The 27831-nt window shown below is 42.0% G+C and overlaps 1 protein-coding gene across 2 annotated transcripts in view; it reads left to right on the top strand.

The window, feature by feature from the left end:
• The window catches only part of itsn1 (intersectin 1 (SH3 domain protein)), a 45310-nt gene that overhangs the window by 2751 nt on the left and 14728 nt on the right, over positions 1–27831 (top strand). The window contains exons 2-30 of one of the 2 annotated variants that reach the window (XM_063874363.1): positions 3536–3594; positions 5382–5474; positions 6228–6291; positions 6530–6690; positions 7457–7621; positions 8340–8418; positions 8656–8756; positions 8847–8910; positions 9000–9137; positions 9246–9334; positions 9853–9992; positions 10663–10785; positions 11667–11816; positions 12102–12242; positions 12392–12479; positions 13266–13405; positions 20016–20152; positions 20270–20562; positions 20649–20806; positions 21702–21946; positions 22135–22309; positions 22462–22548; positions 22905–23053; positions 23607–23686; positions 23804–23976; positions 24058–24103; positions 24729–24850; positions 25156–25279; positions 25399–25593. In XM_063874363.1, coding sequence (XP_063730433.1) covers positions 3567–3594; positions 5382–5474; positions 6228–6291; positions 6530–6690; positions 7457–7621; positions 8340–8418; positions 8656–8756; positions 8847–8910; positions 9000–9137; positions 9246–9334; positions 9853–9992; positions 10663–10785; positions 11667–11816; positions 12102–12242; positions 12392–12479; positions 13266–13405; positions 20016–20152; positions 20270–20562; positions 20649–20806; positions 21702–21946; positions 22135–22309; positions 22462–22548; positions 22905–23053; positions 23607–23686; positions 23804–23976; positions 24058–24103; positions 24729–24850; positions 25156–25279; positions 25399–25593 — 3748 coding nt within the window. In that variant the 5' untranslated portion in view covers positions 3536–3566. Of the gene's footprint in view, positions 1–3535; positions 3595–5381; positions 5475–6227; positions 6292–6529; positions 6691–7456; positions 7622–8339; positions 8419–8655; positions 8757–8846; positions 8911–8999; positions 9138–9245; positions 9335–9852; positions 9993–10662; positions 10786–11666; positions 11817–12101; positions 12243–12391; positions 12480–13265; positions 13406–20015; positions 20153–20269; positions 20563–20648; positions 20807–21701; positions 21947–22134; positions 22310–22461; positions 22549–22904; positions 23054–23606; positions 23687–23803; positions 23977–24057; positions 24104–24728; positions 24851–25155; positions 25292–25398; positions 25594–27831 lie in introns of both variants that reach the window. The other variant, XM_063874362.1, reaches the window with a different exon arrangement.

Raw genomic sequence — 27831 nt, 5'->3', positions numbered from 1 at the left:
TTTAGCCCTGGAATACATCTGTGGGAATATTATGTCATTTTTTCTGGTGATTGGTTTCAGTTTTTATCAGTGTGATGTAACTTGGGTTACAGGATGAATCTTTGACCCATCCCAAATGTGTTTCTTCTTTTTTTAACTATATGAAAATGTGATGGAAATGGTAGGCAAATGTACTGTTTAGTTTGGTCTCTTGCTTGAGGGTTAGTCTTTTTGTTTGGCTCCAACAAGTCAGGTTTTCTTTCACTTTCAGCTGATATTGTGCAACTAGTTTGATCTGTTTTATATTTGCACATAAGGGGGTATTGTGTATTGATGCTGAATCTTTAAAAACTAGGCTTACGATAGAAGAGTCAATCACCCTCACAATTGTTGAATGCAGCATCAGGAGTGGGCTTGTGGTTTCAAACAGGCTGCAGCGTCCAAAATAAGTACTTTTATTCTACTCCGATTGAGAGCAGCATGTTTCAGAGATACACGGGAGACAATTGATAACTGAGACTGACTGAAAATATAAATTGAAACACAACGCTGTTTTCTTGAGTGCACAATCCAGAACATAAGTATATCTTCACATCTATGGAAGCAGAGCATCAGAAAGTCTTCCGTTCATTCCTGGAAGAAGTCAAAGGGGGTTTACTGGGAGGTCAGCAGAAAAACAAGAGGGGAGGGCAAACAGGAGAGAGTCTGAACCCTAATCTGTATCATGTTCTGAGGCTGCCTTTTGTTTATGTGTGTGTTTGTGTGCATGTGTGTGTGTTTATGTGTGTGAGGGGCTTAACCAGGCATCTGCCACAGGCCTTGATAACAGACCAACACTGCAGTTACATCCCAGCGCTCTAATTATAAACGCTAATCCCACAAACATAATGCATGTACTCAGAGGACGGAGCATAAAGCGTCCTCATGACAAAGGGGAAGGATGCACATCAGACACATTTAAACGTCTAGGCGGTTGACTTTTTATTGAAGTTTAAATAAGTGTGCGTCTGTGCCACCTTCTCTGTTTGATCAAACTCAGATATGTGCATGATTGAACCTTAATACTTGAATATAATCAGCAGGTTAAGGATATTAATTGATCGAGCTATAATGGGAAACAGGAACTGGTGAATTCCATGTGTGGTATTAATAACATATTCAGAACAGTAGTGTTCTGGCTGGGTCTCCATTTTTCAGCTGGTGTGTGAAGACATAGTCAAGAGTAGCTGCACTATAGTTGTAATTTGATCAAAATCGCTAGTGTAATATTCAAATTGCATGGAGCACAATCATTGGTAAAGGCTACATATGTGTTAAATTACCATTTTGAAGGAAGTTTTGTGGCGTAAAGTAGATATTCCTTCCTATAAATTATATTATATAGACCAAAACACATTTGTTTGGTAGAATTGTGATGCAAAAACTATCCCTCAATTATCAAAAGTCATCTTGCAATTTTAAAATCTGTCAAAATCATCAGAATTCGTCATTTTTGCCAAATCATCCAGCCCTAATTCATCATCAGCTTATTTGCTGGACAGAGTTTTGGCAAGCTGACATTTCTCTAGAGGCTTACAGCATGGTGAATAAAAGAAACTATTGTACCAATGCCTCTAGCTTCATCTTAAGGTAACCGGTGCTCTCTGCTGCAGTTTAATAAGCCTTTTAATGACATAAAGCGTTGTGTTTTGAGGGAGAATTCTCACTTAAACAACATGCTTTTTGGTGCCTCTGGAGTTTGAATATCTCCTCTCAAAACCTACTGTAGTTGCTTCAATATTGTGTGTGTGTGTGGTGTGCGTGCCGGGTGGGCTTTGTTCGTCTGACCTAGTTAAGCTGGTTACTTTGTCCCCCGACTCTGATGATAATGGGACACAAACACACACACCAGTACACTCCTCAATAGGCCAATGACAGTCTCAGTGGAAATGTCCGCAGCATATCTGAGTAACTGTTTCTGAAAAGAGGAATTTAGTGTCTTTCTTCTTTTTTGTGGTTGAATTCCAATCCGCCTACAGGAAAAGGTTCCTAGAATCTCATCTAATTGACCATCTTTATTAGAATCAGACATGTGGTAAAAAGATCTGCAATACACACACACACACACACGCACACACACACACACACACACACACACACACACACACACACACACACACACACACACACACACACACACACACACACACACACATATCCTCACTAAGTCCTTGTCTGATACAATGTGTGTCAGAGTAGTATTATTATTGTGGGTTGTGTGTTGGCCACAGGGCTAAAGGGCAGGGTAGCGGGTCTGGATGTGATTAACATACCTCTACTATGGCAGAGGTATGTTACACACACACACACACACACACACACACACACACACACACACACACACGTGCGTGCGAATGTGAAGGAGTAGGGCACTTTTACTTCCTATTTTATGAAGAGATTCAATATGAAATGCTAAAAATAATCCCTGTATCGCATGCTTTAGCTTCTAAAGAGGCCCTATTGTGCTTTTGGGTTTTTTCCCCTTTCCTGTAGTGTGTTGATATAGGTTGTGGTGCATGTAAATGATCTGCTACGGCTCAAATCATAGTATAGTAATCACGATATATCCTCTTTAAAAGACTTTAATGTAATGAAAGTGGGTGGTAGATTTGCTTCCCAGAATCAGAATCTATAATGGTACAGAACAGTAACCAGCCGGTACACGGGTAGACAAAAGGTTTTTAACATCCTGAGAGTACGATCTGTCGGCACCTCCAGGTTGTTGTTGCTGTTTTTTTGCAGCCAAATAACTAACATTCATATCATTTCCACTGTTGTTTGGATGATTGTTTTGTCCAAAAAATTGCCAAACTAAATTGCACGTTTTCAGACAAACCCATCACCTGAAAAACACCACTTCCCTGCCTTTTGGTAGCTCTCTGTTTGCACATTTCTTATTTGTATCCCCGCTGACTCGAAACAAACTGGAGAGGAGAATATTTTGCAGGTCAGCTGTGTGAAACGTTCTCCTTGGTGGTCAGCTCCCCAGTGGGAATGTGTGTAAATGAGTGAGTGTGAAGCATGGACTGTATGGTGTGAAGCAGAGTGTGCTCAGGCGAGCTGCCCTGCATAAATAAAGGTCTGCTGCCCTGTTGTCATGCACATCATGGCTCATATGGTCCAGTCTCTGACAGTGGGCTGGAGCTGGCAGCAACATTGGATTTAAAACAAACAAGATATCCCTCATTGAGAGCTGCAGTGTTTATTCCCCTTTTCTATCTGCATGTAATTGAATCGAAACCACAATGACTTACTTTGCAACCAGAACTCCAGCAGGAAAAGACAGCAGAGTGGAAAATTAACTCCAGACTCGTGCTGTAAAATCACTTCTCTAAATGACTTTGTTTACTGCATCAGCACCTTTTGAGCTGGTGACTATTTAGGTTCAAAATGCTGTTTAGCGTCTCGTTGGTTTGCTGACCTCGGTGATAAAACCGCCCGTCAACTGTTGCTGTATTAATGCACGATTTAGCAGTTAAATATCAGTTTGATTGACCAGATAAACTTTGTTTTTCAGGTGTTGTGTCGTGCAGAAGACTGAGTGAACCATGGCGCAGTTCCCCACTTCATTCACAGGTCAGTAAGTGTGTGTAGCTGCCATTAAAAAGGTGTGTACAATGAACGTCAATGAGCATACTTTACTTTTAGAGACAATGGCGAAGAGTCGAGAGCACTGGGGCAGCACATTGCTCCATTAATCCACTATAATATTCCATCAGTGTATTAGAGGATGAGCCACACCTTCTCATAAACCCACTTAAAATTTCCATAACCAGTTTTACCTCTTGGATTCCCCCCGGAGATATTTTAATCAGTCTAATTGTGAAGCACACTTCAGAGGGAAAGCAGTAGCAAGTCACACAGCAACAACTGCAACATGCAAAATAAAAAATATAGAATGCTAAATAATAAAATAAATGTTATATATTAGATTTCACAGCCAGGGGGGTTTTCTAGTAAAACATAGCATGAGGTGCTAACGTGACTTCCAGTCTAAATTAAGCCCCGCCCACTTTCTGGTGAAATCCTGCATCAGAGCGAAGCTGAAAATAATAGTGTCTTCATGTCTTAAAGCTGCTGAGTCATATATTGCACCTCCAACAACAAATAAATCCAGAGTTTCTTTACTTCCTCTCCAGAAAAAAGGAGAGTAAAGAAAGGATCAGAAATCTCAGTCTCAGTGTCAGCCTGCTGCCTGCCACTCGTCCCCCTGCAGACCCACCGGACATCCATCCCCTATTTATTCTACGTACGCTGTCTCTGCCCTCTGACCAGACATCTGACCATATCTCTGGACTCATTAAACCCTTTCTGACCAACAGAGATATTGTTTTCTGGCAGCACTTTAACATTTTACGGGGAGAATCTGCATTTTGGTTTGAGGGCGCTCGCCCCCAGAGAGAGGGACGAGGGACGAAATCTGACGTCAGCGTTGTCAACGAGAGATGAGACAGACCAAAACAAGGGCAGACAGTGTGAAATTTTGTCAGACTGTAAACAGATTTGTAACTGTTGGGACATATTGCGCACTAGCCTCTCAAACAGAGTTCATCAGTGTTACACAAAGGGAGAAAATCAGCTAGAAAACAACTGAGGCTTAATGTGCCAATTACTGCTCATGTCTTGTAACGAAATATACGTATGGCTAATAAAAGCATTGGAAAAATACAGGAAAAGTTTCATCTACGAAATAGCTATGTGATAAAAGCTGATTTCATCTGATTTCTCTCTATTTTTCTCAGAGGGATCAAGGTTACATTTGTAAAGAGTAGGCATTATTTTCCACGTAAGCCGACCAGGAGAAGGAAATGATGTTGCGTCAGCAGCAACTGTCTTCTTAATGAGGAAATGAGTCTGCATGATTCACTCTAAATGTCCAGCAAACGACACAGGAAGGAACATAAAGGGACCACTGCTCTGATCGCTTACTGACTGATTTAATTTTTGAATAAAAGAATTAGAAACTGGGGCTATTTGTGGAGGCTGAAAGACTGGCTCATTATTTAGCAAGGCCACTGATTCATCTCTGTCAGTTAGTGAAGAGTCTATGAAGTTCACATATTAATGGGAAACATAATAAAGACGGTTTTGTTCGGAGCCTTCTACGGAAAGACGACGGCCTCTGTCTCAGAGTCCATGAATCCATTCACTGGTATTTTCTTCTTTAAAGTCTTAAGTGTCACTTATTAAAAATTTGCGCAACTCATGACTAACACATTCCTCTCATTCCTCCGTCTCTCCTTCTGCTTGTGTTTGGCTTTGTTTTGGCCTCTGGGTTTGGTGTGTAATCTCTAACTGTGTGTGTGTCTGTGTGTGTGTGTGTGTCTGTGTGTCTGTGTGTCTGTGTTTCTCCTGTGTATTAGGTCCAGATGTGTTTCTGATCTCAGTGGATGAGAGAGCCAAACATGATCAGCAGTTTCTCAGCCTCTCCCCCACCGCCGGCGGTTACATCACAGGTGACTCTCTCTCTCTCTTTATCTCACCACACACCCACACACACACACACACCCTGGATGTGTATGAGTAAGGAGAGATGATGAACAAGGACAATGTCATTCAAGGTCCTCAGTGCTTGAATGTGTGCTATAAAACACGCCTTGAATTCAGATAACTTTAATTGATGAAACGTTAAATGTAATGTTACAGGTCAATTAGAAAACCACAATTAACCTCCTACATTTTTATTATTCTGTATTAGTCATTCAACAAATCCATTGTTGTTTTTTAACGGCCCAGTAAGATCATAAAAAATAATTGGTTTGCTGCTGGTATTATTTTTGTTCAACGCACACCATCATATATTTAAATGGGGGTTTTAAAATCTTAAAAATATGCTGTTTAATATAGAAGACAAACATGTGGCTAATTAAGAGCAAGAAAGGACAATCAGAATCACAAACACTTGAATTATCGCCGAGGAAATTGCTTTAATTTATTCCATTTCAAAATGAAATAAAATATGAAGTAAATAAAATGTAATAGAAACATATGAAGTAAGATTGTGCAATAAAAAGATCAAATAAGGCTTAAAAATGTGTCAAATTAAACTAAGAAGTCCAATAAAACATGAAATAAAATACAAATAATAAATATTATTTAACGTCAGACCTTACGCTAACACTCGAAATGAGATCCCAGGCTTTCTTCACACGTTCTAAAGTGGCCTTCCTTTTACTTGTCTCACATCCTGTTTCTGTTTGTCTGTCAAGGCGACCAAGCCAGGAACTTCTTCCTCCAATCAGGCCTGCCTCCTCCCATCCTGGCCCAAATCTGGTGAGTAACAGAACCAGGACATATTACACCAGCCCACACACACACACACATACACACACACACACACACACACACACACACACACACACACACACACACACACACACACACACCTCAGAAATGACTTCATAAATCCTAATGAGGCTGCACTCGTTAGTATTAAATGTAACTCATCAGGCTGAGACATCTTTCTTTTTTCCATCTTTATTTGAACCGTTCCTCTGTGTGTTTCTCAAAGGGCTCTGGCTGATATGAACAGTGATGGCCGTATGGACATCCACGAGTTCTCCATCGCCATGAAACTCATCAAACTGAAACTCCAGGGTCACCCGCTCCCCCCCGCACTTCCTCCCAGTATGATACAACCTCCGCTGACGCTACCCCCACAGGGCGGCTTCGGTAAGAAACCACACAAAATGCAATGTGTTTGTGAAATACAGTTCTCTATTATTTATTTGAGGAGTGACAATGCACATTAATGAACACGGGCACTTGAGTCCGTCATTTAAATGTGCCAGATTTAGCCGTAAAGCCTAATTAATCTGCAGTCCATGGGTGGTTAATGGCATTAAAAGGGAGCACACAAAGGCACAGAATAAATCACATGGTAACAATTATAGCACATAAGCAAAAGACACACAGTTGAAGTGCAATTACAGCACATATTGAAGCACAAACGCACAATTAAAAGCACAATGATGCTGTAAACATTGTCGTTTGTGATCGATTGTAAGACTAAAGGATCATTTTAACCTCTTTCCCACTCTGTACTAGTGTTCTCCTCACTGCTCATACAGAGGAAGCACTGCACACAGTTTGACATGTCAACACAGATATGATCTTCTGCTGTTGTTTCATGTAATTACTGATTGTCCCTGAACGTTCTGGATGTCTGCTCTGCGGTTGGATTCTGTGTACAGTAAAGCCAGACACCGCAAATGTGTTTTGATAGAGGCGACGTCACTGTTTCCAAAGGTCGTTTTAGGAAATGCTTACTCACTGTTGTTCAGTGTGTCGCACCTGGCTGATCAATAAAGTTATATGTAATGCAAACACAGTATAGAGTCACACTGCTCCTCTTCTTCTGTGGCTCAGTTATAACGTCCGATTCAGAGCCTTTTCTAATTCCTCCTAATCATGATGCTGCGTTTGTATTTTCCTGCAGGCATGCCTCCCCTCTCAGCCGTGCCTCCTCTCCCCCTGCCGCCTCTCCCGGTCGGGGTGTCTCCCCCACTGGTCTCGTCCATCCCGCCTCCCCTCCCCCCACCCATCGCCAATGGAGCCCCTCCCACAGGCATGATGCAGCCCATCTCAGGCTTCCCCCTCCCAGGTAACAACAACACGGGGGAAGGGGGGGGTGCTTAAATGCTCACGATGCTTCTGTGGGAACCGGGGGTGTGGGAGTGTTAAGCTTCTGTTTATACATAATATACAAAATTACCTTTGGATTTTTTGTGTGTATGGAGGCCCAATGTTTTGAACTGATTATAGGACTTCAGAAATACTGTTTTTGACCAACAGAAATATTGTTTTCTGGCATCACTTTAACACTTTACGGGGAAAATCTGCATTCTCGTTTGAGGGCGCAGTGCCTCTGTTATCCGGTTAGGACAAACCCCTGACTAGCCATAATGTAAACATAGTAATAGATTAAAAATAAAGCAAGTAAAAATACTGCGAACTTAGACAAAGATGTGATAAATAATTTGAAAAAGTGCAAAATATATCTGTACTAAAATGAAAGAGCTGTGCAGTGGCACTTTTGTGCAAAAATGAGAAATATCCAAAGAATGTGAAACGCAGTAAAGATATATCAAAATAATATGCTGACGGACAACGTTTTTTCCAAAGTGTATGTTTAAATGTAAGTGAAGAAGTTGAGTTTCCAACTAGGGGAGCAGCATTTGGGAAAAAATATGTTCTTAGTGACTGATTCTGCGATTACAATATTGCACCTTTAGCCATTACGATAACATTTAGATTATTTGTGCAGCCCTATATCTGACCCCAGCCTCAGATTATCACATCCTGTTCTCCCTCTCTTTCAGCGCCCTCTGTCAACAAGTCGGCGTCTTGTAATCGTTCCAGCAACAAGCTGCAGAAGGGGCCGTCTGTGGACGTTGCTAGGTAGGGCGCATGTTCAGAAATAATGGTACCATGTTGCATGATAACAATAAATGAGAGAATGTGTGGTTCAGCTTTTTTTAATCGACTGAAGGTCTTTTTACAACATGTTGATATGAATGTAGGCTGTACAATTTAACTACTCAAGGAAACAAGGAGTATTTTGAGTCTGCATTCCTACCATATCTGTCTTTTATTTTTCATTTTGACTAACTGTAACCTTTCTGTTCCCCGCCCCAGTGTTCAGCCCCCCTGTGATTGGGCTGTTCCTCAGTCCTCCAGGCTGAAGTACAGACAGCTTTTTAACTCCCATGATAAGATGATGAGTGGACACCTCACAGGTACACACACACACACACACACACTGACATCCCTTCTGGTAATATTTCCTTCATGCTTTCCGGTTTTAAATGTGTAATTCTCTCTCTCAGGTCCTCAGGCGCGCACTATCCTGATGCAGTCCAGTCTTCCTCAGGGCCAGCTGGCCACCATATGGTCAGTGCATTGAATTCCAACCCTTTAATCTTCATCCAATGAAACTTTAAAGACACAAGTTCTTAAAATACCTCCTTTTTATCCTGTAGGAGTCTCTCAGACATCGACCAGGATGGAAAGCTGACGGCTGAGGAGTTTATTTTAGCCATGCACCTCATAGATATGGCCATGTCAGGGTTACCGTTACCACCTGTGTTACCACCAGATTACCTCCCACCCACATTCAGGTAAACCCTCTCAGCTGTATGTTATGTTAAAGTCACATTAAACTAGTGGAAAAACCGAGAGTAACTGTTGATTTGACTTTGTTTTGATGTTGTGTTTGTGTCTTACAGGCGCGTGCGGAGTGACAGTGTTCAGTCGGATCAGAAGAGCGTCCAGGAGGAGCCGGAGGAGGAGCCGGAGAGCAGCAAGACACTTCCAGGTGATTAATGTTGCACATTACATCCTATTACTGTCACACGGGGACCGGACATGCCCTCACTCTGTCGGCTTCATGACCCTACTGTGATTTCAGATTTTTAAAGAAATGCTAGCAGTATTGCACCCCTTAAAACTAACTATTATCACGTGCTATTTTAGCTGATGCTTTGATCCAGATGTACTTACATTTACTTACTATCGTAGACATGCGTTCAGGATTAAAGAGGCCCCCCTGAACCCACTTTCTATGAACTTTCATGTGGTGAAAATAAGCTTCTGGCAGTTTCAGCTGAAGCAGAACAGTGTGCACTTCTAAAGCTTAGGCAAGGCAAGAAATAAAGTCACATTTATCATAGCTGTTCTACGTTTTTATTGACTTGTATTTTCTTGCTATCTTGGTTTCTATCTTATCATCTTGTTTTATATTTGCTAATCACTGATACTAAGAGACGTCATTCTGTTGCACGCTTACAACGACAATAAAGTGTCTTATATTTGCTCATTTTATATCCTCCTCAGTGACGTTTGAGGATAAGAAGAGGGAGAACTTTGAGCGCGGGAACCTGGAGCTGGAGAAGAGGCGTCAGGCTCTGCAGGAGCAGCAGAGGAAGGAGCAGGAGAGGCTGGCTGCTCTGGAGAGGGAGGAGCAGGACAGGAAGGTAGAATACTGACTATATTCATTTATGTCTTTCACACAAGGCATGCATTCGACATTTGCATCGGTCACAGCTGATGGATTGTGTGTAAGACTGTAAAATATTTGCATTTATGTTCATTGGTGTAATTTAGGTAGTACATTAACTCAATTACTGTCTCTAAGTAAAACATTTAGGTAGTTGTAGCACACTATGGTACTTTATTCTTCTCCTTCACTTCATTTTGAAGGCAAATGGTGTGCTTTTTTCTCCACTACTTGTATTTTACATACTTAGTTACGAGTTACTTTGCAGATTTTGGTTATTATTACAAAGTATAAATCAACACGCATGATATTATAATATTTTAGGTAGGTATTTTAGCATATCTGGGGCTTAAAAGGGCTATTTTGCATATCGATTACTTACTATGTACTTTTAAGTGCCAATTATTTTACTTAAGTACAATTTTGAATTTGCAGAACTTTAACTTGTATCTGAGTATATTATGTTAGAGATAAGTAAGTAATCTAAGTACTTCCTCCATCTCTTTTATAATAACAGCCACAATATCTCACATTTCATCAGTAAGGGATGCATTTATTTGCATTTACAGCAAGTGTTGAAACTGGGAGGAAATGAAAATGCATCGGAGTGACACGTAAACAAATAAAGGAGTTGTTTGTGTATTCAGGAGCGCGAGCGTCTGGAGCAGGAGAGGCGGCGACAACACGAACTGGAAAAACAGCTGGAGCGACAGAGAGAGCTGGAGAGGCAGAGGGAGGAGGAGAGGCGCAAGGAGATCGAGAGGAGAGAGGTACAGAGGAGGGGAAGAGGATTGTAATTGAAGAGTTACGGTCGAGTTGACGTTTGCAGCCTGTAATTAAATCTGCTGCAGACGACTCACTGCGCGCTGTAACTCTTACAGTGAAGAGCCGTACTCACACTCCGACTGCAGAGGGTGTGTAATGGAGTGTCTGATGTACGGATGGATGAAATATCCAAATATCCACTCACTTATGTTACAGAACACATACAGCTGTTGACACTCTGCATTCATCAGAATTAGAATCCCTTATTCGTCCTGCAGCAGGGACAGTACGACAAAGAGAAAGTGCAGATAAGAGGGAAAGTAGAACGATTAGATTTATCTATTCTAATAAAGGGGTAATCACATGTTAGTCAAATATATAACACAAAAGGACACCATGGTACAAGAGTAAGATGTGAAATGAATGTCTAAATTGCCCATAGTGTTTATTTACACTTGTTTATATATAATTACAATACCCCAAATGTTATCCCCTAGTTTCTTATTTCTGCACCATTGTGTCCTTTGCACTATTCTCTTGTACCAATTTATTTACATTTCTTTTGATATATTTAGTATCTATTTGTCTGTACTATATTGTCCGTTGCATTTATTATTGTTAGTTCATTAACAGGGACGGTGCACGTTAATAAAGGTTCAATAAAGAGGCTATTTTTCAACTGTTAACCCACGACAGAGGTTGTCAAATCACCCTTGAAACAAATGTAAAAATGACTGTTGGCATTGTTAGAAGCCGGAGACTTCAGATTCTCATTGCCAAAACTATGTTGTAGCTATCTGACAATAGAGCCTGGAATGTTACATCTTGTGCAATCTCTATGTGTTGCGGTGTAAATAAACATACTCTTTGATGTGTGTCTATGCAGGCTGCCAAGCGTGAGTTGGAGCGGCAGCGTCAGTTGGAGTGGGAGCGTCAGCGTCGCCAGGAGCTCCTGACTCAGAGGAACCGCGAGCAGGAGAGCATCGTGCTGCTCAAAGCCAGGAAGAAAACTCTTGAGTTCGAACTGGAGGCATTGGTAATTCAAACATACCACACACACACACACACACACACACACACACACACACACACACACACACACACACTGTATAGAGTCTGTAAACATGTATGTAAATCAGATCAAAAACTTGTTGCAGACTAACAAAGTCAGAGAAATTAAAATGACAAGGGAACATAAACCAAAAGTATCAACACCAGGAAGAACAGAGCAGCTGTAAACAAACCGTTTGAGAAACCTAATCCTTCGGCACATCAGCAGAAACACAATATATATTACTTTCTATATCTGTCCTTTCTGCAGAACGATAAGAAGTCCCAGCTGGAGGGCAAACTGAAGGACGTTCGGTTCCGTCTGTCGGCTCAGCGGAGGGAGGTGGAGCAGACCAATCAGACGAGGGAAACGCGCATCGCTGAGATCACTCTGCTACAACAGCAGCTGCAGGTACACACAACAGATGTGAAACAAACACTAAATGTCACTTTACTCTCTGCTAGAACTGTGGATTGTCCTCATGTATACAAGAGGGTGTTTCACATTCTTTCATGTAGAAAAATGTCTCATGTGAGATTATTTTCTGCTGTTTCCTGCAGGACTCCCAGCAGTGGTTGGGGAGGTTAATCCCCGATAAGCAGTGTCTCAACGACCAGCTGAAGCAGGTGCAACAGAACAGTTTGCATCGTGAGTTCAACACAAACACACACACACAAAACACACACACACACACTCAAAGGTCACATGTTCATATTCTTAACCTACAAAGCTGTCTCGATTGGCTGTGTTGCATCATGATCAAAAAGGTTGTGCAACATACAATATGTTTTGCCTACTCTCTGAAAGAGTTCAAATTAAGGCTACAACTATTGAAAATGTATTATAGATGAATCTAGCAATTTATTTTTACCTTAATATATAAATCATATGGTCTGTAAATGTCAGGAGCGGTGAAAGATATCAGTCCCAGTTCCTCAAATCAAAGGTGGTGACCTTAAACGTTGTGTTTTGTCAGTCGAAAACACAAATACTGTATGTTATGTAGACCTCGATATAAAAACAGAGAAAAGGCAAGAAATCTACACATTTAATTACAGTTTATTATAATTTAATCGATCATTCGTATAGAAGCCTACTTTTTAGCTCTGTTTTATTTAGATTTTTATGATTTTCCTTAAAAGTTTCTGAGTGCTTTTTCTGAAAAGTGTAAATAGTCAAGGTCAAGCAATCAAAGCTACTGCACAGAAAGAGCGCTCAGAAAAAGAAAGTAGGCGCTGTGCTTTTATTTGTGGCGGACACACGACAGCCTGGCTCTGTTCTAATTTAAATCAATTAAGAGAAGACACTGGCTCTCAGAAAAAAGTGCTTAGTTGACATGGGCCTGAACTAATCTGTGTGTGTGTGTGTGTGTGTGTGTGTGTGTGTGTGTGTGTGTGTGTGTGTGTGTGTGTGTGTGTGTGTGTGTGTGTTCAGGTGACAGCCTGTCGTCGCTGCAGAAGGCGGTGGAGCAGAAGGAGAGCAGCAGACAGCAGCTCAGAGAACAGCTGGATGCTGTGGAGAGAGAGACCCGGGCCAAGCTGCTGGAAATAGACGCTTTCAACACCCAGCTGAAGGTAACCACACCTTTAACACAACAACACAACACACCGAGGTCTTTTGTACTTTAGTATAAAGATAAAAACTCCTCATGAACCAAGTACTCAACAAACTAACTTGGCCGAGCACAGCTGGATGCAGCGGACCCATAAATGGACGCACAAGTGAGGTGTTTCAATTAAGATTGAGGATTTATTTTGAAGCATTACCCGACAATCATTTCAAATCTCCCTACTCTTTAGTTTAGGCTCTCTTTTTTGGGGAACTAATGGTATTTTCCCGGATATCAAAGAGTAGTTACATGTTTCTTATAAGTCCTGCGAACATGTAAGTCCTTTCGGAGATCTGTTGGAGAGCCTTGACCTTTAAATGTGTGGAATTAGACTCTAAAAGTACAGAAAATTCAACACGTCCCTCAGTTTGATGCACAGCTGCAGATTTCCTTGTTTGTTCACCTAACAAAAGAATAAAGGACCTGCATGTGCAAATCATATTAAATCACTGCTGTCGTGCTTTCAACTCATGCTAAATGAATATTTAACAAAACAGAGCATTTAAAAAGAAACTTGCTAATGCAGTAAATGTTTTATATGTGGAGCTCTAAATCCTGTCCTGTCCTTCATAACCCATCCTCACACTAGTTAAACACACTTATAATGTCTTAGTATGTATATCTGACTACAGCATCTGTGTTGGTATGGACACTGAACAAAAAAAACCCTGCAACTCCTTTTGTTTTTGAAATAAAAAAAAGTATTCTTTCTCTAAAATCTGAGAGTCAGACGTGGCAGATTTTGCACCCAAAAAAATGCATAAAAAGCGTCTTTTATTTTGAAAAATGGAGTGAAAACCGAAATGCTTCTGTTTTTTGTTCAGCGTGTGTCGATGTGTAACCTCCATGTGTGTGTTGATGTCGGTCGCTGTGTTTTTGGAGAGAGCTAGCTGTGCACAGGAACACTGAGCGAGCAGCTTCAACCACTCTGAAGAAGAGGGGGGGGGGGGATTTCATTCCTTTAAGCATTGCAGCACAGCGGTTTGTTTATGTTTCCGGGACCATCTTTTGTATTGTGACTGTAGAGTGAGGTCAGAGAGAGGAGCATTAATCCTGTGGTCTGTTTCTAGAAGAAGGAAGAGGAGGAGGATGAAAGAGAGAGAAAACAGACTTCAATAAATACATGGCTTATCTAATAAGGATGGCTCCCAGGCTTCTTCTGTAGGAGAATAATTAGAGTAGGCAGTGAAAAGCCTTTAAGCAACACACACAGTCCTCCCCTCAGTGGTGTAAATGTTCATGTTTGCAAGACAGATTACATATTCTTTAATTAATTACACAGTGTTTGTTAATTTGGATATCTTTGGACTATGCTAAGCTTGTGTTTGTTATTATTTATGTCATATGATCGTGTCGTCGGGCAGATTTCAGTGCGCAAGACTAATTACCTTGTGCCAGTAAGATACTGGAAGTCTGCAAGTGTGGATCGAAGCACGTTTTGGACCATGTAATTTAATCGTTTAGTGCAGTGTCATTGCATATGCTCTCATTATGAATCATCCAAGTCAGAGGTGGATCAGTCGAGGTGCAGAAGCAAGATATCTTGGCATAGGAACTTGACAAACAGCTACTTAAGGTGTGGTTCTTTGCAAAGCGAGCCATAGTCTGCTGAGATGTGACCATTGTTTGATTTTACTGCCGTCCACCTTCCTCTCTACACCACTTCCTCTCCCCAAAATCCTCTCTGGTCACACTCTCTTGTCCTCTTTACCCACTGGGACTCTTTTTCCTCTCGCTGTCCTTCTCCTGCTGTGTGTTTCCTTCCTGCTTCTTCACTCTTTTATCATATTCTTTGTTTAATCCTCATAATTAAACCCTTCCTTCTTAATTTTTTTCTACCCCTTTTTTCATCTATCTCCCATTCTGGCCTTTTGCGCCAGTCTCTGTGTGAGTTCTATGCCAACCACTGTGCCAGGATAGAAGCCCTGCGACGCCAGCTGCAGGACGAACAGAGAGGGAGACAGGTAGAGCACACTGCCACTGCTGGACTGGGGTGGTACTGCAGCTGGGATATACTCTGTACTGTTGAATAATAATAGTGGTGCAGGGGGATTTCTGAAAACCCCGAAATGAGTCAGCATTTTAGCACTTCCCGTTCCCTCGTCTGGAAGTCAATGGTTTTTAAAAGTGTTTTTGGTTGGAAGCCCGAAATAAGATCTGTGGTTAACACAAGCTGAAGAGAAGGCATAAAGCAAGTGTCTAAATAAGATAACTAAAACACTAATAAACTTATATACAATAAATACTTTATAACTTTACAATATATAAACAATTTGTTAACGTTTTCCTTACCATTTGTTTATTTATATTTTTTACTGACGTGTGCCTAACTTCTTATTTAATCTATAAGTATTCACTTTATTTTCTATTATCTGCACTGTACCTCTGCTGCTGTAACGCTGCAAACTTCCCAGTTGCAGGACGAATAAAGGAATTAAATAAACTTCATCACGCCCACCGTTAGCCGCCTTTAGCTTAGCAGTGGAGACCTGAAGTCATGTGACCGTGCTGTAGTTCCTTTATAGCCCAACATTAGCCTCCTTTAGCTTAGCGGTGGTGACGTGAAGTCATGTGACCGTGCTGTAGTTCCTTTATAGCCCAACATTAGCCTCCTTTAGCTGAGCGGTGGTGACGTGAAGTCATGTGACCGTGCTGTAGTTCCTTTATAGCCCAACATTAGCCTCCTTTAGCTTAGCGGTGGTGATGTGAAGTCATGTGACCGTGCTGTAGTTCCTTTATAGCTTGAAACCTTGAAACCTTGAAACCTATAGCCCAACATTAGCCGCCTTTAGCTTAGTGGTGGTGACGCGAATCATGTGACCGTGCTGTAGTTCCTTTATAGCCCAACATTAGCCTCCTTTAGCTTAGCGGTGGAGACGTAAAGTGATGTGACCGTGCTGTAGTTCCTTTATAGCCCAACATTAGCCTCCTTTAGCTTAGCGGTGGTGAGGTGAAGTCATGTGACGGTGCTGTAGTTTCTTCATAGCCCAACATTAGCCTCCTTTAGCTTAGCGGTGGTGACGTGAAGTCATGTGACCGTGCTGTAGTTCCTTTATAGCCCAACATTAGCCTCCTTTAGCTTAGCGGTGGAGACGTAAAGTGATGTGACGGTGCTGTAGTTTCTTCATAGCATAACGTTAGCTTTTTATGATTATAACGTGGTTAATATGTAGAGAGTATCCTGCTGAACAAAATTTGAAAATATCATAAACATGTGTTCGCCACAGATCTTATTTTCTGCAGTAGTCCAAAATCTAATGGAAAATCCCATTGAGTTTTTGTCGAGGGAGTCCTTGCGTTGCTACATAAAATACATTATCACTGTACCACTCTATATCAAACATCCTAATATGAAGACCTGGAGCAATGGGCAGATTTTGCATTTGAATTCGACTAGCTCTCCCTGCTTTTTCAGACAATTTAAGAAACTCTAACGTCTTCCTGTAATGTTTTGTTCTCTCGAGAGGGCTTTGAAAATGTACAAACCAGACTCTTAAACCGCCTGGTTGTTGCAGACATTTCCTGGTCAACATCGTGTTGTGCAGTGTGCTGCCCCTCTCCCAGACAGATACATGTATTCTCAGCCAATTGAAGCTGGACTGTGATCGTCGAGCTGTGAATGGTTTGATTACTGAAAAGCACTCACATACTCATGTCCTGATTCTGGTGTGCTGTTGTTTTCTAATCTCACGAGTCAGTTGGCTAAAAAGCACTTAATACAAACAAATCCAGAGAAAATAGATGCAAAATTCAGCATAACTTGTGCTTGCTTCTTAATTCAATATTATGTGGAGAAACATTGTTAAGCGACTTGTTTTTGGCTTTTAGATGCACTGTCTCTTTGCTGTTGTAACACTGTAAATGTGTCCTCTGTGAGACAAACACAGGACTCTGATAAAACAGGAACACAAGATATACAACTAGCATGGCGGAAATATGTTCTTTAGCTCCAGATTATTAGTTATTTTTAACAAACTATACTAATTAAATTGGAGGAAATTCAGTTATGTCAGCAATATATCTCACCCTAAAACCTATTAAACACATATAAACACTATCTCTTCGACAGACAGGTCCGTGAAAGACTCTGCTTTTTGCACACTGCACTAAATGTAATGGTAACTGGGCTGTTGCCAACTTCAGCCTCTGTTTTATAACACTGTCTACAACCTTACAGTAGGTTACTCATCACGGTGAGTCACAGGAGCCTCTCCTCGCATGAGTCAGGCCTTTTGTTGGTTTAATCTCTATTGAGAGAAAAAACTGTCAGGGATTAGAATATATGTAAGGTGACTGGAGAGCAAATGTCCATATAAAGATATACTGGATCATTTATAGGTGTGAAACTGAAATGCAGAGTGAAATTACAGCTGAAAAACCCTAACTACTGTCGTCCGTAAGTGTAATGTTGTGTTTTAAACTGTCATATATTAATTTATTTGCATTTAACAAACATGTATGACATAGTATTAACACAGGTCACAATATTTCAACTTCAGAATAACATCAGAAAGCTCCAAAATAACTTCTTTAATTCCTTAATTAGTTTTGAAGCATCATCTGTCTTTGAGTGTGTGTCCGTGTCTACAGTAGGATCGTGTGTGTGTGTGTGTGCGTTTCAGTGCCAGGAGCAGGGGCAGCTACAGGAGTGTGTGTCAGCCGCCAGGGTGTGTCTGGCTCGGCTAGACTACGTTATAAAGGTCCTCACAACTCCCTTCCCCTCCCTTCTTCGTCTCTTTTTCTATTGCCAGCCTGGTGTTAGATTAATAATTAGCAGCAAGCTAACTACGCTCCCCTAGTTGATGATGTGCGCAGCTGAAATGCTAAACTAGCGGTCTTGTACGGTGGCCCTGATGGTCAAACCATGTCAAAACACATTTTTGAAGTCACAAAAAGTTGGAAAGAAACGGTGGTATTTAGCTAAATATGGCGACATCTGTTTGTGTTTTGACCCTCAGGGCCACCGTGGTCTCGCTAGATTAGCAGGTGTACTAAATTAGCAACTTTATGCTATTACTACTCTGTACGGTAATGCTACTTCCTGTGTGCTACCAGACGATGTTTCAGCCAGACAAGCTAGTAAACATTTGCGAGGCTAATATGTTGATGAACTAGAAACTGAGTATGGTAAGCGTTTCGTTAGTTGGGTGAATGTTTGTGTGTCTGTGTGTGTATAGAGAGGCAAAGTCCCTTTCTTTCTGGTGTCACGTATGGGATTTATATTCCCAAAACATGTACTGGAGTCCACAGCAAGGATCCTCGTTATCTGCCGTAAATATTTCTTCCAACATAAGGTCCCCATTGTATCTCAACATTAAAGGAGGGTCTTTGTCTCTCTATACTTGTCCTCATGTTGTCTCATGTCCTCCACGTCCTGTTACAGACTGTCCTCATTCTCTCTCTCTCTCTCTCTCTCTCCCTCTCTTTTATCTCCTCCATCAGTCTCTTATTGACCAAATTTAATTCTCGTTTCCTCACTTGTTGGTTTTGGCTGTGAAACACAAACAGCTGCCTTGTCACTATAGTAACAGAGTGTGTTCTAATGGCACAGCTGGTTGTCACGACTACACAGAACTGCATCCCCCCTGTCTTCTCCATCCCGCTGTGCAAGCTCCGCCCCCTCGCCAACCTGCAGCCCTGTGTTTTGGGTGCAGGACTTGCATATAAATGTCTGTTAAATTCAACCCATCACAAACGAGTTCCCTCAGTGCTCAAGAAGGTCTATGGCCGCCAGGAAAATGCTATGTATTTTTCCTCTAATTGTTGTTCCTTTGTGCCAGCAGCTTTTTCTTCAATCTTCCCGTGCAATCTTCTATTTTGTCTCATCTTTATTCTGAAGGAGTAGTTTCCTTTTCACCCTTTTTAGCCACACATTCCTAGTTCAAAGCAAAAGCAGTGAGGTGCTCTTTAGTGAATTCCCTGCCTTTGCAATAGACCAAACACAAAACCATAATTCAGTTGAAGTCAATTTTCACTCATATCTTCAATTGCTAATGGCACAAATTCAATATTTCTTTGTCATATGTTGATTGATTGGTGATCTAAACTACAGTATTCAAGCAAAACACTGACATTCTCTAGCCAGTTTCTGTTCAGTCTTGTCCTTTTTTCATTAAGAGCTTGTTCACAAATCACGATTTTCCCCCGAAAAAGCTTTACTGTCTCACCCGACTCCCCAGAAAAGCAACCTATGTAAATTGACTCTCCTAATGACTCCTAGACATTCATTACATGTCATAATATACAGTTTCCTCTCTCCTCCTGTTGTCCTTCTGATTTGCAGGCTCTCAAGCAGTAGCGAGGATTTCTAGCTTGAAAGCAAAATAAATTAGCTGTTCGTTAAGATAGTTAAAATTCAATTAATTGCCGTAGTTACCAGCTGGGAGATCATTAGGAGATCCATGACCTCAGTGACACAGTGTAAAGGGGCGGAGCTTGCCTTGATCACCTGACTAATCCATACTGCTGCTGTTGTTGTTGTTTGTGGTCAATGGTAACCCGTAGCAATCAGCCCCTTTGATCTCCCACCTCCTCCTCACCGCTGTTCCTCTCCTGTATCCCATGATGCTTTGCAGGAGCTGAGGGAGATCCACAGCCGGCAGCAAAGGCAGAAACAGAGGGATCTGGATGGGGACACACACTCACTGACGCACACACACCCTCACTTACACACACCCAACGAGAGGAAGTCTGCCGAACTGCAGGATGGCAGGTAGATGAATAAACTAGACAATCAAAAGAGCTCAACAAGTTGTTTCTATGTTATCAATGGATTGAAATAAAAGTGTGTTGATGAATCAGTTCATAATCCTCCGTGTTTCCTCATCAGGTTGTCAGCAGAGGAGGGTTTGTCCTGGAGAGAAGACGCAGGAAGTTCTGCGTCCAACGATCCCACGCCCCCTGCCGTCTCTGCACCCCACGCCTGGCTCAACAGAGTCACTCTCGAAGAGGAGGAGAGGAAGAGGAGAGGGATGATGGAGGAGGAAGAGGATGAGGAGCAGGATCTGAAGGGAGCAGCAGGGTCTTCGGAGGAGAAGGAGGACGAGGGGAGAGGGAAGAAGGACATGCACGAGAAACTGAGCAAGCTGTTCAGCCAGCCGGGAGATCCCTGGGGCTCATCGGGTGGGTTATTACACTGCAATTAAAACAGCAGCGGTGTTAATATACACTGTGTTAATTATATTTCCATACCATCTGTATGTCCACAGTGGAGAAGGGTCCGGTGCCCAACCTGTTCGAGCAGAAGACTCCGGTCAGCAGCTTCGACCAGCAGCCGTCGGTGAAGGTGGTTTACTACAGAGCTCTGTATCCGTTTGACGCTCGCAGCCATGATGAGATCAGCATCGCTCCGGGAGATGTGATCATGGTACGCAGTATAAATACAAACACTTGCACCCTTTTACCGTTGGTACAAAAACACTGGAAGAGGACACTCTGTCTGCAGCAGTTCAACACAAATCATGAACTATATTTGGTTTCATAAAAAGAGGAGTTTGACTGAGTGATAAAGTAAGGGCTAGTGTTATTTTGTAAAGTTTATTAAATTAGGGAAACTAGCTGATTTTTACACACATACAATATGAGTTTATTTCTTATTCATTTGTACAGTATGAAGGCACGCAGAAATGGAGTGTTCCTTACATTTTTAAACATAAAAAAAATAGAGATATGAACATGAAATATAGATGTACAAGAAGAATAATGTGTGTGTGTGTGTGTGTGTTTGCATCGTGTGTGTGTGTGTGTGTGTGTGTGTGTGTGTGTGTGTGTGTGTGTGTGTGTGTGTGTGTGTGTGTGTGTGTGTGTGTGTGTGTGTGTGTGTGTGTGTGTGTGTGTGTGTGTGTGTGTGTGTGTGTGTGTGTGTATTAACTGTTTCCTCTCTTTTCTGCTGTGCAAACTGAAGGTGAAGGGGGAGTGGGTAAGTTGTTGTTGCCCCCGCCAAGTGTTGTGCCTCCACCAATCACAAGCCAGCTTTCACTTGAACTCTCGCTGTCATTGGCTCGTCTCACGTCACCTCCACATTCATTCATTTGCCAGTGGATGAATGCCTTTGATATTATTATTTGTTTACTGAATCATTCTAGTGAGGCCTGTAAATGTTGTTGTGCTACCTCTGAACAGCTGTTGTTGTGGCCATTGTTGCTGTTATTGTTCTTCCATGAGTCTTGAAACACACGCTCACACATCTGCATTAATACAAGGCCCTGTGTGTGTTAGCATTCTTCTACTTGCTCCTAACCCCGCCCCTCTGCTCCTGATAGGTCGATGAATCTCAGACGGGTGAACCTGGTTGGCTGGGAGGAGAGCTCAGGGGCCGCACCGGTTGGTTTCCCGCCAATTACGCTGAACGGATACCGGACAGTGAAGCGCCAATCACCCTGCGATCAACCGCCTCAGCCCCGCCCACTTCAGCCCAGCAGCCAATGAGCACGCCTCCTCCCGCACCGGGACACGCCTCCTCCTCCACGTCCTCCGCCAACAGTAACTGGGCCGACTTCAGCACCACGTAAGTCAACGATCTGAGTTTCAGTCGACATATTTTTTAATTATCAAGCATCTTTGAGTACCAAGAAAAGGGGCTGTATAAATTAAATGTAGTATAATTATTTGAGGACGTCCTTACCCTTTGACACCACTAAAAATGCTGTGTGCTCTTTTTATCATAAATGATTTCCTGGTGTGTTTTGTATCCAGTTGGCCCTCTAACACAGCCAGCCAATCAGAAAGTGAGGGCTGGGACGCATGGCCCACCTCTACGACCAATCAGAATCCTTCCCTCAGTGTTCCATCGGCGCAGCTACGGCAACGCTCCGCCTTCACACCCGCTACCTTGACGACGGGCTCCTCTCCTTCTCCTGTGCTGGGCCAGGTAGGAACTTTTTAACAGTCTCCTAAACTGAGTCAAAATATGGTTTGAATATATAATCACTCTCATTTTTCACTGATAACCTTTTGCTTTGTACGATTAACCATTTTGTAGATTAAAATCTGTAATAATTATTGACTTCTTTCCTCTGTCAGGGGGAGAAGGTGGAGGGTCTTCAGGCTCAGGCTTTGTATCCCTGGAGGGCGAAGAAGGACAACCACCTTAACTTCAACAAAAATGAGGTGGAGGAGCATTCCTCTATATTAAACACACCAAACATTACATTATCTTCACTAATAAAGTGTGTTTTCATTCACTTATACATTAGTGCATTTTTAATTGAGTGAAAACGTATCCTGAAATATCAGAAACACTTGGGAGGTGGAAATTGATCAAAGAAACTCAGATAACAAGCTCTTAATTTACTGTATCCTCTAAAGAAGCAAACCAAACAGTGGATGTAATGAATGTTAATAAGCAACACCTTTGGTTAGGAACATGGCTTTTAACTGTTTCCATATATTTTTTATTGAGTATGTATTTCTGTTTCATTGCAATGATTTTGTCCTGTATGTAACTCGTGGTTTTCCTGGTCCAGATCATTACGGTGCTGGAGCAGCAGGACATGTGGTGGTTAGGTGAACTGCAGACCGGACAGAGAGGCTGGTTCCCCAAAAGTTACGTCAAGCTCATCTCCGCCAACATGACGCCCCCCCCTGGTGCCATCGCACGCAGCAAAAACCCCAGGTGGGTTCAACTGTTGAGAGAACATAAAAACTCAGCAGCTTGTAGCTTTCGGCGTTAGCATCACTACACTCTGCTAGCTTCTGGAGTTATAGTTTCGAGGATTTTCTGATCTATTTGAATGCTTCTTGCTGCCTTGTGTACGTTAATCGTATTTCTAATCCTGGTTAAAGTATAGCTACAGATCCTTTAATAGAACTTTTTCATTCAAAACTATGAGTGAATGTCGATCATATCAACAATCTTTATCATCACACCAAGGGGGATATTTAATTGGAAGAACAGTAGATGAATCAATTACTTACTTTACTTTAAGTTTTTGTGTAAGTTCTAATCGTAAAAACATGAACAGGAAAGGTTTAGGAAGAAAACAACAACCAATAGGCAAGATAAAGGTTTATTTAGATGTACTTTATGTCTTTTTCATTTAGTATACACTTTAATTTAATCTTTAACTTCAATAAAGTATTTTTATTTTAAACAATGTGCCTTTTTTCCAATATTGAAATAAAATCCTGTATATTTCATTTCACTTTTTTCCCCTCGTCTCTCTTAGTGAATCAGGAGTATCGGAAAGCCCCCCCAATGGAAAGCGCCCCTCCCCTTCGCCAACAAAACCCTCCGAGTCTGGAGAAGGTAACACGCACACACACACACACACACACACACACACACACACACACACACACATAATGCATATTTGTTTTACAGCCTGATTAACTGTATTAACTCCCTGCGTCTCCGTGCTTGCAGAATATGTGGCCATGTACACGTACGAGAGCAGCGAACAGGGAGACCTGAGCTTTCAACAGGGAGATGTCGTCATGGTGACCAGGAAAGAAGGTGATTGGTGGACGGGGATGGTCGGGGGAAAGATTGGAGTCTTTCCGTCAAATTATGTGAAACCGCGCGACTCGGCGTTAGAGGTGAGAGCGAGCTCAGAGCAGATGAGGACGCACCAGGACCGGGGGTGTTTGTAATAAATGAGATTTAAATTCTGTTTCCAGCCTTTGGGACCAGGAGGGAAGACGGGCAGCCTGGGAAAGAAACCAGGTGAGCTTTCTATTCATTTATAACGTTGCTTTAATGCAGCTCCTACTCTTGTCTTTCCCCCCTGCAGATTATACCAAGTGTTTGCAATAAAGTCTGTATGAGTTTTAGTTCCTTTCCATTTTTGCATTTTAAAAAGAAAGGGATCAGAACCTGAACCTGTCCAACTTGTTAAGTACTTAATCCCCTCTTACAAGATAGTCCAGGGTTTCTGTCTTACTTGGGCAGGTTCCTTAACTAATGAATGTATGAGTGTATGTTTATCCATGCTGGTGATGACCCTACCCATATCTTTCTCCCTCTGTCAGTATTTTGATAAAAAAAAACCTGCACACATTTTAAAAATCAAATAAATAAATAATGATAAAATAAAAGTGTATACTAAATAAAAAAGACATCTAAATAAACCTTTATCTTCCCTCTTGGTTGTTGTGTTCTTCCTAAACCTCTCCTGTTTCACTGTTTATACCAGAATAAAATGTGGAATGAAAACTAAATTGCCATTAAAAGACTAATTGATTCATCTACTGTTCTTCCAATGAAATGTCCTCAAAACACACAAAGTTAAAGATAATTTATTGTGATTATTATATCTTTTCTTCCCTTTCTCCCTCTGTCTCTCCCTCAGAGATCGCTCAGGTGATCGCCCCCTACAGCGCCACAGGAGCAGAGCAGCTGACGTTAGCGCCGGGTCAGCTCATCCTCATCAGGAAAAAGAACCCGGGGGGCTGGTGGGAGGGTGAGCTGCAGGTACACAAGCACTAACTCTAATAATCTCTAATACAACTTTAACCGGGGGAAATGTTGATTGTGTTGACTTTGCATAGACAGAGATTGAGTCCATTGATCATCTTGTGCCATGTCACTGAATTAGTTTAATTAGTAATCCTTCAATTGCTCTGTAATTGAATTGTTGTTAATTGCAATACCAGAATATATTTACCTCAGAAATGTATTATACATTTAGTGAATTATGAGGCTTTTTGCATACTGTGAGGACTTTAAGTAAAGTTGTACGTTTTGCTTAATCACATGCTGTGCTCTGATTGGTTAAGGCCCGGGGGAAGAAGCGGCAGATTGGTTGGTTTCCGGCCAATTACGTGAAGCTGCTGAGTCCCAGTACCAGCAAGACGACACCCACAGAGCCCACCCCCCCTAAACTGGCTCCGGCCAGCACAGGTACTCACACAGGTACACCCACAAACAAATGCATGAATAAAATCCTGTAGCTTCTCCCACTGCATGCTGGGAAAAGTAAAAGCACCACAAGATAAATAAATGTGTGTGTGTTCCCGCAGCTGTGTGTCAGGTGATCGGGATGTACGACTACGTGGCGCAGAACGACGACGAGCTGGCCTTCCTCAAGGGTCAGGTGATCACCGTGCTCAACAAGGACGACTGTGATTGGTGGAAAGGGGAGCTAAACGGGAGGGAGGGGCTGTTTCCTAGCAACTACGTCAAACTCACCACGGATACCGACCCCAGCACGCAGTGTGAGTACAAGAAACATACACACACACACACACACAGAGCAACACAGTGTACTAACATTCGATGGGAATACTAAGTAACACTCATACAGTCACACACATTTTCTCCCTCACACACACTCTTTCCCTCACACAAACACACACACACCCCAGAGCCAGGTGTGGAGATGCTGTCCCTCTCTCAGTGTTTGACCCCGGATTGGTTTGACCTTTGACCTTGTATCTCCTTTGGGTCTCTTTGATAAAACCTCCCAGTCATGCAACACCTCTGGGCGGTGTTTGTGTCTGTTTGTGCAGTGTGTATGTGCATGCATGTGTGTGTGTGTATTTGCATCCGTGTAAAAGTGTTTCCTCTCCTCCTGCATGTGTCCCTTCAGCATGATCCACTATAGACCTAGAGTTTCTAGAGCGAAGCCGACAGACACCAGGGCTTTGACTGATGGATAAATCTATAGATATAAAGGTTAACAACTTTATTTTTTAGAAAGCAGATGAACAGCAAATAAATCCAGAGGTTTCTTTACTTCCTCTCCAGAAAAAAGGAGAGTAAAAGAAAGGATCAGAAATCTCAGTCTCAGTGTCAGCCTGCTGCCTGCCACTCGTCCCCCGGCAGACCCACCGGACATCCATCCCCTATTTATTCTCCGTAAGCTGTCTCTGCCCTCTGACCAGACATCTGACCCCATCTCCATATTTCTGGACTCATTAAACCCTTTCGGACCAGCAGAGATATGAATCTTATTTGGAATAATTTAAAAAGAAGTTGAAACACGAGTCAGTTATAGTTTAAAATAGTCTTTTTTTAAGCATTTCAAAATTTGTATCCTTTAGTTTTGGAAGTTTGGTTTATTACTGGTTCAAATCTAAAGGAATAGTTTAATTTAGAGGTAAAAAAAATCAAATGTTCAGAGTCTCCGAAAGATTTCTAAAGAAAATGTGCCAATTAATTAACATTTTTAATGTCAGAGAAATTTCATTTCTTTATTGGAAATATGACTTTCTATCTTAAAGTACCGTGTTATTCTTGGGAAATATTCACCCATAGTGTTTGTCTTTCATTCATGACTTAAATCATTGAAATGTTTATTTTATTCTATTCATTCTAACCACAATGGCCCTTACACCGTGTCCTGAGCATGTGATAGTCAGTAAAATGATTTAGTAAACAATAACAACAACGTTCTGCAGATAGAAGCTGTCGCACCGCTCGCTCTAGAGCTTCTGTTTCTATGCTAGCTTAGCGCACACCTCCACACTCTTGTCTTGCTGCACGCTCCACCCACCTAGCACCCGATTGGTTGTTGTTATTGTTGTTGTTGTTTTGTTTAGTTGTTTTTGTTGATGTTGTTGTTGTCGTCCTCTCTCTAGGATCATATCATTACCCAGAACCCCCCTCTCCTCAAAGCCCTCAAAGAGACCCACTAGGCCACGCCCACTAGGCCACTCAACCAATGGGACAGCAGCAAGAGGTCACATGACCCTGGAAATGGCGACTCTCCACCAATAGAGGCCAAACAGACAGACTGTAACGTTAAAAAACACTGTCTATGCATGGCTCTGAACGGACTCGGCCAAACTGTTTTATCTAATCCTCCAAACACTGTTCGATATGGAGGGAGATCAATAGTTCGGACTCCTCTTCCTCCATCTGTCCTCTCCTCTTCCTCTCTTCCTGCTCTTCCTCTTATTCTTCTCTTCCTGTTGTATCAGTCGAAAGGTGTTTAGATGAGGAGGGGAGAAGAAGAGAGGAGGAGATGAAAGAGGAGATGAGACTATTGAGCTCCTTCCTCCCTGATTGGACTGTTTTAACTGGACACACTCTCTCACACACACACACACACACACACACACATTAACATGAATCCAGCCCTATCAGAGCGTGGTTCAGTGGATAGTGGGTCATTTTGTGGCTTTACGGGAGATTCTGTCATTAGAATCAGCTCATCCTTCCTGCTTTGTTTTAAGTCTCTATTAAGTTTTTACTCTAACTCGCTCCCATTGGTTCAGCAGCTTCATTCACTGTCAGTCAAAAGCGCTGGCTCTACCCCCTCCCCTCCTCCACCCTCACTAACCCCTCCCTTCCCACAGCTTCACAGAAAGACCCACTATCTGCTGGAGGACAAGTCTCAATGTTAAAGGGACAGTTCACCTGTAGTGCTATTTACCTATGTGTGTTTTTGGTGTGGTGCAGTTTGAGGGTTAAAAAACTGGTGCTTTTGCTAAATCTAGTGAGGATTTGAT

This window comes from Eleginops maclovinus, chromosome 22, assembly GCF_036324505.1.
Source record: "Eleginops maclovinus isolate JMC-PN-2008 ecotype Puerto Natales chromosome 22, JC_Emac_rtc_rv5, whole genome shotgun sequence".
Taxonomy (NCBI): Eukaryota; Metazoa; Chordata; class Actinopteri; order Perciformes; family Eleginopidae; genus Eleginops; species Eleginops maclovinus.
Note: the sequence above shows the minus strand (reverse complement) of the source record. Positions and strands in the feature narration are given on the sequence as shown.